At 31.5% G+C, this 11,936-nt stretch overlaps 1 protein-coding gene across 1 annotated transcript; it reads right to left on the bottom strand.

Annotated features, from left to right (window-relative positions):
- Window positions 1-4,157: 4,157 nt before the first annotated feature.
- LOC130444511 (acidic mammalian chitinase-like) lies at window positions 4,158-10,610 on the bottom strand. Its single transcript, XM_056779662.1, has 7 exons — window positions 10,482-10,610; window positions 9,235-9,432; window positions 8,480-8,715; window positions 7,575-7,699; window positions 7,028-7,157; window positions 5,764-5,949; window positions 4,158-4,480 (listed from the first exon to the last, which is right to left on the bottom strand). The coding sequence occupies exons 1-7, from the start codon at window positions 10,543-10,545 to the stop codon at window positions 4,214-4,216; spliced, it is 1,206 nt and encodes a 401-aa protein (XP_056635640.1). The 5' UTR covers window positions 10,546-10,610; the 3' UTR covers window positions 4,158-4,213.
- Between the last annotated feature and the right edge of the window lie 1,326 nt (window positions 10,611-11,936).

Raw genomic sequence — 11,936 nt, 5'->3', positions numbered from 1 at the left:
TATGTTAAAAATGTGTTTTATGTATGATATAGTATTAGCGATTTCGCGCAAGCATTTTTCACCGATAAGGAAGAGTGCTACCATATCCCATGCTTTATGTAACCACTGGGACTATTTGGGATATTTTATGAATGTTTTGTTGAAGTGGCTCCGAGGGAATATACTGGCGATCAGCAGGGGAACTGAACTCTGTGAATTTCATATTTTGTCTAAAATAAAATATGGTATCTGCTTCCAATGAAAAAACTGAAAATTGTTGTTGTGCTTTAAAATATATTGTTTTCGATTTACCTCTTTGAATTATAGTTTGTTTCTATTTTGACATCAAATATCACGTGAATAATGCTTTTAGCCTATATGTTCGGAATTTCTATCATGGGAAAAGAACGTAATTCCATGTGCTAATCGATACATTTCCACAATGTATTATTTATACAAATTGAAAGTGTAAATTTCATATTTAAATTTCTACATATGCATAGAATTTTATGTAGGATATATGATATTTTTTTAAAGATTTGCAAGAACCACAAATAATACCAAACCAAGGAAAATATGTTATACAGATAAATCCAATTGATAGATTGGGTTTCAATTTAACGATTCAAAAGAAGATTGGATAATTCGTTTGAGTGAAATATTAAAAAATTATAAACTATTGGCAAAAAATTCATAAAAGAAATCTTCAACAAACAGGTCACTTATACAATAGAGAAAAATAGCTAAACGAAAATTGTAGATAAGTGAAAAAATATGAAATATTGATACTAAATAAAAATCTTTATTTTTATTAAAATAATCCATGGAAATTATTATAATTATGAGTGGAATAGGAATAGATGATGATGGAAATAATCAGAATTCAATAAATAGTTTGGAGGGCTACTGTTTCACGAAATCTTCGAGATAAACAGGCGTGATAATGATGACGACCTGAAGTAATATCGACTGACCTTTACATAATAATTCATTTGTTCATTTTGTGGATATTACAACATGACTACAAATTTTTGAAACTCAATACTGGAGAGCAAATCACGTCGTTGATTTACTGTTTAGTTCCTAATGCTCTTTAATGACAAACGTTCCCTCTACAATATAAATTTATCGGTCTGTCCACCCCTTAGTTCTTTTCAGGATAACCCTTCGTAATCTTTGAGGTGACCATAAGGACGCCTCAAGGCGCCGTGACGCGTCTTATCTGTGATTAGCCGTTGCCATGACCAACTATCTTACCCTTCTCTTAATGAAATTCTCCACGAAGAAGAAGAAGGAACGTTTCAACTTTAACTTAATTGATTGGTGGTGCCTGAATTGGTTTTTTTCTCTCTAAGAAGTTTGAATGAATGGATTAATCCCGCTACAAATTTTCCTTTTACAGGGTGATGGTTGTTATCTTTTAGAAAAGTATCAAATAAATATTCGTTCAACTTAAAAAAATAGTATTGATAATTTCAATATATTTGTGAAACGAAATAATCAACAAACTGATAAAGTTTTTTCATCTGAATACATAGATAAGTAACTGAATACCATTTAAACGCAATGAATATTCATTTATTTAACTGAAAACGTGAGATCAGAAACTGGCAAAGATTCTGGGGGATATATACTTTTTCCCGTTGTAGTCCATGGTACGTCGAGGTATTTTTAATTCAGCGGCAATGGTACGGTTACTTTTGCCTAGACTATGAAGACTTGTGAATAATGCACGAATTTCAAATGATCATTTCTTGGTTTTACCCATTTTGAAACTTACCAGTCTGAATTTGCGAGAATAAAAACAATTCGTATACGAATTTTCCAAAAAGATGTCTTGGTCCAAAAAGTATAAATTTCAGCACTTATTTGTGTCTCACAGGACTAACTCAGACTAAACTATAATCATAAACACCAAAAAAGTAATAAACAATGAGCCTGTATTTCCAAGTTTCAGCTTATCGCACTCACCGACAAAATATAAAAATGCGGTTCTATGAAGTAAACAATTAACACGTTGACTGCCAACTACGAGCTTTCTTTTCTAGGATTTTTGTACAGCTACGATTAAGCTCGGAAAATATAAGTGCTAATATCGATAGATGGCTTCTGGGAAAAGAGCAAAAAATCAATGCTGGCTTGCATGGACAGAAAATTTATTAAAAAACGAATAAAAAATATAATTATAAAAATTAGTTTAAATTTACGAAATAAAATAATACTTTATTGTTTGTGGAACTTTTCTTTACATGCTGGACAGAAACAACGCGTTTCTCTACGTTTTTTTGCTTGGGTACATATACGACATGGCTTTGTCGGACGCTGCTTTTTTTCGGTAGGTGGTAGACTTTCTAACTAATGAAGCTCTTGCAATAATTTGTTTCGAAACTGGTTGAATCTCTTCTCCAATCAACTCGACGACAAATACTTCTCTGAACTTGATCAGTTTTATTTTAGAAGAAGTTACTTTTTGATTATATTTTGTGAGCATTGTGTATATATATCTATCTATCTAATAGTCTTTCTTAGATTTGCGTAGAACTCAATTTCATTTTGAGTCAGTGGTCTTTTCTTATCCGTATTGGATTCTTGATAAATTAATTATAATAATTATTATAAAACAAAACACTCAAGAAAGACGTAAATGTAATGTACTTGACAATATCTGAGATACTACTGACGAATATGGACGCGTATATATGATTTAGCTTTAGAGAAGCGACAGGTCGAATCGTGTCTGTGCGTGTCTGCGTACGAATTAACTCGTAGTTGGCTTCCGCGAAGAGATTGATGTTACAGAAGCCAACTAAGAGATAATTCGCAACACCTTTTTAATGCTTTTGATGATAACTATGCACTAGAATTTGAGTTTTTAATAATATAATATAATTAAATGAAATTGTCATTTTAAACGGAATTCTGAACTTGCTGTAGCAGTCAACTGACACCATTATTTTTGGATTGGACATAGTTTCGATTCTTGTTTGACAATATGAGATTTGTTAAAGTGTATTGTAATATAATGAATGGATTATGGGGTAGGCAAAAGCTTTTGACTGGTAGTGTATGTCTAACAGCTCTACAATACAATTGTAGTGACATAAACTAACTTAATAAAGTATCTCTATCAGAATTAATGACATTCATTCTTATTCATCCATATTTTTCTTATAAAAACAAAAATTACGAACAAACCAATGGGACCGGAAAGGGCTCAACTATATATATCTTCTACACTAGCAAATTAGGATATGAATGACATAATTTAACCTGTTACATATGATAAGTTTCATACTATTTTAATTCAATAGTTTCATATACAATTCACTTTATATATAGGGTGTTGAAAAAATATGATACCCTTTTTAGTATAGATAGAAAACTGAAAAATATTCACATTTTTTATGTTTTGGAAGCTGATATACTCAATGAAGTTGTTTTTATGTCTGCCTCTCATAGAGGGCACTAGTTACAAGGCTCGCACTAAAAATCCAATCTAATCAGTATAAGATCTTGTATTTCAAAGTTAAATAAGTATGGGAACTGAGCTATTGAAGGCATTAGTGTGAAACAAACAACAATTTGATGATGTTTTGGGACTCAAACTGTTGTTTGTTTCATACTAAGGCTCCCAATTGCTGAGTATAGTTATTTAACTCGGAGTTTTACATGGCAATACCATTTTATCTGAGTTTGTCATTAATTGATATATTTTTTTTTTCAACGCTCTTTAGTCTTGAATACGGATGACGTTACGAAAATTTTTTACTGAACAATTTCCAAATATTTTTCTTTCTAACCTAGAGACGGGATCACATTTTTTATAAACAGCCTGTATCCATACACAAATCGTTGGTAATAAATCGAGTTTGAACTTTGAAATATCATTAAAGGCCGGACAGATCCGTTGCGTGCACCGCTAAAAAATTATGATTTCATTGCAAAATTACATTATTGTCAAAATTACATGCGCTGTATCGAAAGCTGGAGAGGATAGGTTCAATATTGCAGATGGTCCAATCTGTACTGTCATTATGGAGTGTACTTCTATTTTACTTATTTAAATAATCCATAAAAGATGCCTTAAAATTTCCATTATATCAACAACTCGAGACACGTGAAGTCCATTTTGTATATCAACTTTTTGATAAATCATATGACATAATTATAAGAAAAAATTTAAGAGAAAAATATTTTATTGGAATTCAATATACAAATTCACAACCAAAAAGATTTAACGACCTTTTAAACTGTCCTCATGGTAATTTAATCGATTTTTGATGGTGCTAATTAAAGGATATTTTCCTCCTCCACAATTTCCAAGGAAATCATCAGTATCTAATGACCATATCATTATACCCGATAAGTTCCATAATACGGTAAAATCAACTTTCAGTTTTAAAGAATCTTCATCTTCAAATCCAACCCATTGATCTCCCCATACTCTATGCGGAACTTTTTGTTCATCGTCCCAATAGTAAGTTGAATTAATACTACAGATCTGTAAAGAATGATTCATTCGATTCAGTAAAATTCTACAGTATGGATAAAATATATTGTAATTAAATATAGCGGCAGAATACTAAAATGGAAGAACCCTTTACACAATTGTAACTCAGCAAAATTAATAGAGTGAGGAATAAAATAATAATGTCAAATAAAGATTATATATGTACATAGAATTGATAATAGAGATGAAGGAATAAACATTAAATTTTCATTTGATTGATTTTCCAATTTTCAATTTCTGTAATCTTTCAATTATATAAATAAGAGAGAAGAAATAATGACAGTGTACTCTGAGTGTTTTGCAAAAAACAAATCGTAGGAAATAACATAATTAAAAAGGTGGTTATCGTTATAAAAAACGAAACGATTCAGTTACGGAAATGATTAAAAAAATTTCGGAAATATCAGTAGTAATCTGTAAACCAAACAGTTCCTTACAAAAAAAATTAAAAAAATTCGAGTGTATGAAGTTTTGGGGAGTTTCGGAAACATACTGATTAAAGGACTTCATGCGATTAATTCAAATAATTAATTAATTCCAGAAGTGTGCAAGGACTCGAGGTTAAGGAGCCAGTACGAGGTACCAAAGCTAAATGGACTTCTGAAACATATTGGACTAAATTGTTAACGTAAATTTAAACGTTTTAATCTAATTTCACAAATTGTCGTTATCTAATGTGAACGTAAATCAATTAAATAACAGTGACAGATAGATAATGACAAATTTTAATGCTATTTTCTAACATCTGTCATCAATTACAGACCAAGAATAACGACAGCTTATAATAATTCTTCTAATATTTGATCTAGATCATTATTTCGAATCAACATAACTATTTAGGATCATAAATAAAAATTTTATTATTATTTTTTCACATTATTATGAAGACTTACGGAATGAAAGAAGAAGAAAAAACGAAATTTTTAGTAAAATGGATATTAATATTCCATTAAGTTTGTTTTTACTATACTTTGAATCGTGTACGATACTTCACGATTGACACACAACCGTTTTCTTAGGGTTACTACAAGTACATCAATAAAACCAGTTTCATTATTCAAGTCTCAGACTTTGCATTCTATTTAGAATTATGCCTGTTGTATTTGTGATTTTATAGATTATGAAGAACCGAGAAGTAAACAGAATTAACTTTTTTAAACATATGCTAATATATTCATGAATTGTTTGAGAATACTTCTACGCAACACACACACACACAAATATTATCAAGTTACGTTATTTTAGACACACTGTATCATTCACTTAACACATACTTCATTATATCCTAAGAATCCTGAAATTTCTGTATAAGGTCCCTTAGAACCGGCACCAATTATAGGCGCGTATAGTTCAGTATTTGATTTCTCTTTGAGTTTGAATGATCTTCCATATGTAACCACTCCCATGTTTATCTTTTTAGGGTCAGCATTTTTGTACAACCAATACTCTATACTAGTGGCCTAAAACGTTTGAGCAAAATTAGCTATATATTGAAGATTCTTGATAATAAGTGACCACACATATACGTGGATTGTTTGAAAAGTTTCCGACGTCAACCTGAAGAGAGATTTTAGCACTTATCAATATAAATTGGGATGTTCAGTTTCTGTTAAACAATCACTAAGTCAAATAATAAAATTAGATCATTGTGAATATTTTCTTTGAAAATGGAAAATATTGAGTGTCGAGCTGTAATTGAATACACCTACGCAGACAAAGAGATACTGCCTTCTTTCATAACTATAGATGAAGCCTGGATCCGAAACTACATTACTTATGTGTGGATTTCAAAAGGTCAACCTGCTCCCAAAAAGACCAGCCGGATAGCCATGGAATTGTGTTTATCGAATATCTTCAATAACGTATTATATATAGCTTGATATTATAAAGGGAGACATTTCAAAAGAGCCACCCTGTTTGAGGAAAAAGAAAGTGCATTTCCAAATTGGTCCACCACCTATTGTATTCACCAGATTTGACCACCAGCGATTTTTTCTTTTTTCCTCCCCTTCAAGTTTCGCTTGTAGGAAAGAGATTTGCATTATTTTGAGAAGAAAGACGGTAAATATTATGAAAGAAAAATGTGTCAGATCGAAAACTTCATCTATAGGTGGGATATGTGGCATGCTACTCTATTGTGGTCCTTTTTTCGAATTTTGTATCTTGGAAAACTTCAAATAACATAGTTTTCTTGTACGCTGCTATTTTTTTCTTATCGAATAAACTATCTCTCAAAAAATCTAAATAGTTTTGTTCGACTGCTTTTCACAATCAATGGTCCAATAATGGTGGTGTATATAATTTTCCAAAATGAGTCCCGCTGCAGAGATTCTGAGTTCATAATCATCATCATCATGTTGAAAAATGAAAATGATTATGGAAAAAAAATTTCTAGTCTAGTCTCTTTCTCAGGACGGATACTTTTTCAGACAAACCTCGTATGTAAAGAGGATCGAAATCAGCCAAAGATATCTTATCTATGTTTTGATGTTTTGATAACATGAATTATTTTAAATCATAAATCATAATTGTACTTACGACTGTATATGTTGAATTCCGTCCATGATCGTAATCTTTTGAAGAGGCATGTAAAGGTGAAACATGTCCAACAAAATTGTCAAAAGCTCCATGGTAATCAAAGCTCAAAACGTTCATCATATCCAAATTTCTGGAAGGAAATATTTTTATGAAGAAGTTAGTTAGTATAGTTACAACATATTTTAGAATATGTTGTAACTATAATATAGAGGGTTTTCGGTTGATAGAAGATGTAAAAGGAAAGTTCTGACTTCAATTCATCGATTTAAGCTGAGAAAAGAATTATGAATGATTTATTGTTGTTACCGTTTGATTTTCTGACAAACATATCTTCTATTCTAAATTCGATTCTTTTTATTTTTTAAAATAGTGGTATTCCATTCATTATTTCGTTGATAATATTTGATAGTAATTTGTGAAGTCATCTAATTAGTAACTGATAAGTTGAAAGGAAAAAGATTGAAATTTTAGGAACTAGACTTAAGAAATAAGAATAATTATTGTTAAATTTCACATTTGATAGCAATTTGTATAAATTGAAACTCACTCTGTTACTTCTTTTACGTTGTACAGTTCAATTTTATCTATAATTCCAGCTACAGCGGCTGTTACAAGTAATCCTCTAGGTTGATACATGCTTTTAAAATCCTTTAGTAACTCTACGAAATTTTTCTAAAACACACAGTCGTTAAACATTTTTTGGGGAATTTCGAAGTAAACATCTTTAGGAAATGGTCAGATAATGTTATCTGTGAGATTCTGTGAGTGTGAAACTAATCTCTGAATACATTATTATATTTAACCTGCCTCAATTCTAGATCACAATTTCTTTCTGTGTAGAACAACAAATACTATTATGCAAAATAAATTTTCATTTCAAATCTTATCAGTATAATGGAAGAGATACTAAGATATACATCCATGTCTGAACTTCTAGCATCCCAGCGGTCAATTAACCTCTTATTCATCCACAACGCCCCTCTTTTGGCTGAAACATTCGTTTTAAGAAACTGTCTGGATCGACGAAATCATGTTAATAACCCATTTGTAGATATATTATGGGAAAACAGTAAGATGAACCGATTAAACGAATCGAGTCCGAAGTTGGTCACCAAAATCGTTGCAACGATTTTGGTAAGCAACTTATACGATCTTGATATGTTATTTTTTCCCATATAAATTAGTCTCCATCAATCGATCTAAGCAGCTAACAAATATTTTGGAACATTTTGCTTACAGATATGAAAGTAGTGGATGACATTAGAGAGGGTGAAGTTGGTAGAAAGTAGATAGAAGTTTGAGTGAATTTTCAAAAGTCTTATAAGCCGTAATTTATGTAAATTCTTGATTTATTTAATAAATAATTAGAGCTTCGGTCTGTTGAAAATGGAATAAGTTAGCTTAAGAAGATCGATTTGTTATTGCATACGATTAGCTGGAATACTAGCTTACCTTGTCCTCTGATTCTGTATCATTTTCTAAATTAGCATATTCCCAATAAATATCGACTCCATCGAAATTATATACTTCAATCAGAGTAAGAGCTTCCCAACCAAGTTTTTTTCTCTTAATTGGATCTGCTGCCACTATTGAAATGTTTTTAGAACCCTCTTTCCAACTTCCCAAACTTAGAAGTACTTTCAAATTTGGATTTTCTGATTTCAGCTTTCTGAGGTTACGAAAACCTTCTGAAATATTAAATAATAATAATAATAAATAAGTACCAGTTGAGTAAATACTTCCCGAGGAAGAGTATCCTGACGGGGAAGTTAAGGTTATAACTATTTATTTCACATTTTTCGCTCTGTATATAACACTACATTTTACTACATACTTTAATGTATCGCTTGCATTTCGTACTCAATGCCAGATTTTCGATATAAGATCTGTTCGTATACTACATTAAAATCTATTGCTGGTAGCCATTCATCGCGACTTTTTAGCGCCTCCTCTATTAGCAGTAGGTAATCGTTTTATGCGCATAATTTACTTGATCCACAGTCATCTGGCTTACGGTATTCCTCTTTGGGGCAACTTTAGCAGAGTTCAGAGGGTTTTTAACCTTCAGAAGACTTCTTTGCGTATATGGAATCGGGACATGGGATCCTGTCATGGCTTTGCATGTATATATTTGAAACATTGCTGTAGGTATATTTTGGTTTTACCACCAGGGGGTAGACTCATTCTTAGCTACATCAAATACATACCATAGTGTCCGCCCTCATCAGCATCATTAGATTCCCAAGGATCTAGAATGTTCAGTGTACCATCATCAGTCGATCCTATAAAAGCAAATATAATGTGAGTACAAAGATGTGCATCTATATTCGGTACATCGAATTTTCCTTCTGATGGTCTGTAGATTGCCCAGCTCGAGAAGTAACATACTATATTGTAACTAGTCGCTGAAAAGGAAAACAAGAAAACATAAGTACAGAAAAAAGTAAGCTATTTCTATAGTTAGCTACTGTAGATATCTTATATCCAAAACTGAAAAAAGTTATGTCTATAGTTAACAAAAAAATCATATAGAATCTTACTGGAAAGTATACGAGGGTCATTTGTAAATAACAGTTTTGTAATACAACACGAGTATATTTAATTGTGAATGTAAATTGAACAAGAAACAAAAATATAAATATTCTATCACAGAGTCGACACATATCTATCCAGTACGAATCCAAAATTTTCAAATATCTATGCTATATCAATTATAGAAGCTATTTTCCTACTACTAACCTGGAACTTGTCCACCTCAATGTATCAAAAACACCAACAAACATAATAAAACAAAAATTCCCAAGAACCCAACAACTTTTATAAGGTACACAGATGCTTAAAAAACCAAGATGAAACTGGAGCCTCTTTCTACTCCGAAAACCTTTCGAAATCCTTTGTACTCCCTCCTATTACATATACACTTCACTAAACTGTTTGCTATTCTAGAAGCACTTAACATTTTTTCACGCAGTAAATACGGTGCAAAAGAATCTAACAATTCTTGAAACGTATCTATGTTGACAATGTACTAGCTTTGAGAAATGTTAACAACTGACGATTTAAATGGGAAAATCAGTTAAGAACGAGGAACGTTCAGGAAGTCCCTCGACCTCAAAGCAGTTCAAAATGTTTAGAGAGTAGACAAACTTATTTTGTTTAAAAAAGCGAAGAAACTATTCTAGATTTTAGTGGAGAACTTGCGTTTTCGTACGAGATTATGCAAAAAACCGTATCCAAGTCGCTTTTTATTACCAATAAATCTGCCTGTTTTTCTATATATTTTATTCTTAATACCTAGTGACTTTTAAAGGCTTTAGACTATTGATAGAACTTTGGCGAAAATTAAATTAGGTGTTGTATTGATTATATGAACTATTACAATTTTAGTTATTTATTCATTCATTTTATATTCAAATTCCTTATATATTTTAAATCAACTTGTGAATAAACTTACCCAAGCTCCAACTTAACAGAAACGCTGTTACCGACAGTGGTCCTAAAAACACACGCATCTTCATCTTACTCTCAGAAAAAATATATAATGTCAACTTCTATTTATCGGTAATCAAAATACCAATGAAATTAATTTGATAATTTTGGAGATAGATAACGTTTTCCATTCAAGCAGATGAGATACATAGTTTTAATTCATTAATCATCAAATCAAAAGATAGATAATAGAAAAATACAAATCACACCAAAGTGGATGTACCTAATTTTGATTGGAACATGATATCATTTTGATGTAGTGCGAGATATGAGGAAGACGTAGCTAATTCTGTACTTAATATTCAATTTAAATAAATATCGAATATATCTAAGCATTTATTACATGTATTTCTGTAGGATCGATTTCTCTGACTAGAAATCTACCGTCGAGTCAGGGCAAAGTGTTAATAGGCGATTTTAAAATCGTATTATCTGATCTAATATAAACTTTTTTTGTTAAGGAGTGTTTCTCATAAATTATGTCGGTTTTAATGTTGACTTTAGTTATTAAATAATGATGTTAATATTCGGAGTATAACCCATTGTATTCTATGGTGTTAACTCAACGGCCAGCCAGCTCTTTAAGACCTTAGTGAAATCATTCTTTGAGATTAGATGCTACAAATTGTCGCATTTCATTTTCAACATCCCCTTTGAATTCAATTTTTTTTCTTCGTAGAATTTGACGGTATTAGGACCGGACCAAATACAAGATGTGGAAAGAGTTTAATACCACCAAGTTTTTCGATTTGATTCCTCGTAACATTCGCAGTATGTGGCTTAGCATTGTTTTGTTGTAAGAGAGTCCGCTTTCGATTAACTAAACCTGTATATTTCTCCCATAGAACAACCTCATCCAATCGCATCAGCTCATAGCGGGCCCTAATTGTGCAAAAAGGTTCTTGGGTCCGTAATGAAGTGCTATAAAATATGTCAAAAACGTCGACTCTTCTCATTTTTGGTCACTTGAATGTACGCGCTAATAGGCATCAGACGTTTGTTCTAAGTTGTAAGTTGTGCCTAAGTTTGCAAATCAACAGAAAATTTTGAGTTATTTATTTTTGTTTTGGATATAATCTACTTATGGGTGAAAGTAATCTGAGTACGTATATTTATATGTGGTTATTTCACTTTACAGCTTTTCACCATTCACCATTTGGCAAGAGCTGAAGGGTGATGATAATACGGAAAAATGTCAACATGTTCAGGATGTAGTTTGCAATCATTTCATATCTGAAGAGCATAGTGAAGAAACTTTAAAATCTATGGAACGTAGCATTTATCAGCTGAGTTTTGAATTTTTGAAAAAATTGCAAATCGCTTATAGAATGGAAACAAGTATTCTGTAGTGAAATGCTTGGCTTGATGAACCGTTTTAATTATGTGTTGCCTATTTGCCTGATGAGACACCATCAACTTT

Source organism: Diorhabda sublineata, chromosome 1 (assembly GCF_026230105.1).
Source record: "Diorhabda sublineata isolate icDioSubl1.1 chromosome 1, icDioSubl1.1, whole genome shotgun sequence".
Taxonomy (NCBI): Eukaryota; Metazoa; Arthropoda; class Insecta; order Coleoptera; family Chrysomelidae; genus Diorhabda; species Diorhabda sublineata.
Note: the sequence above shows the minus strand (reverse complement) of the source record. Positions and strands in the feature narration are given on the sequence as shown.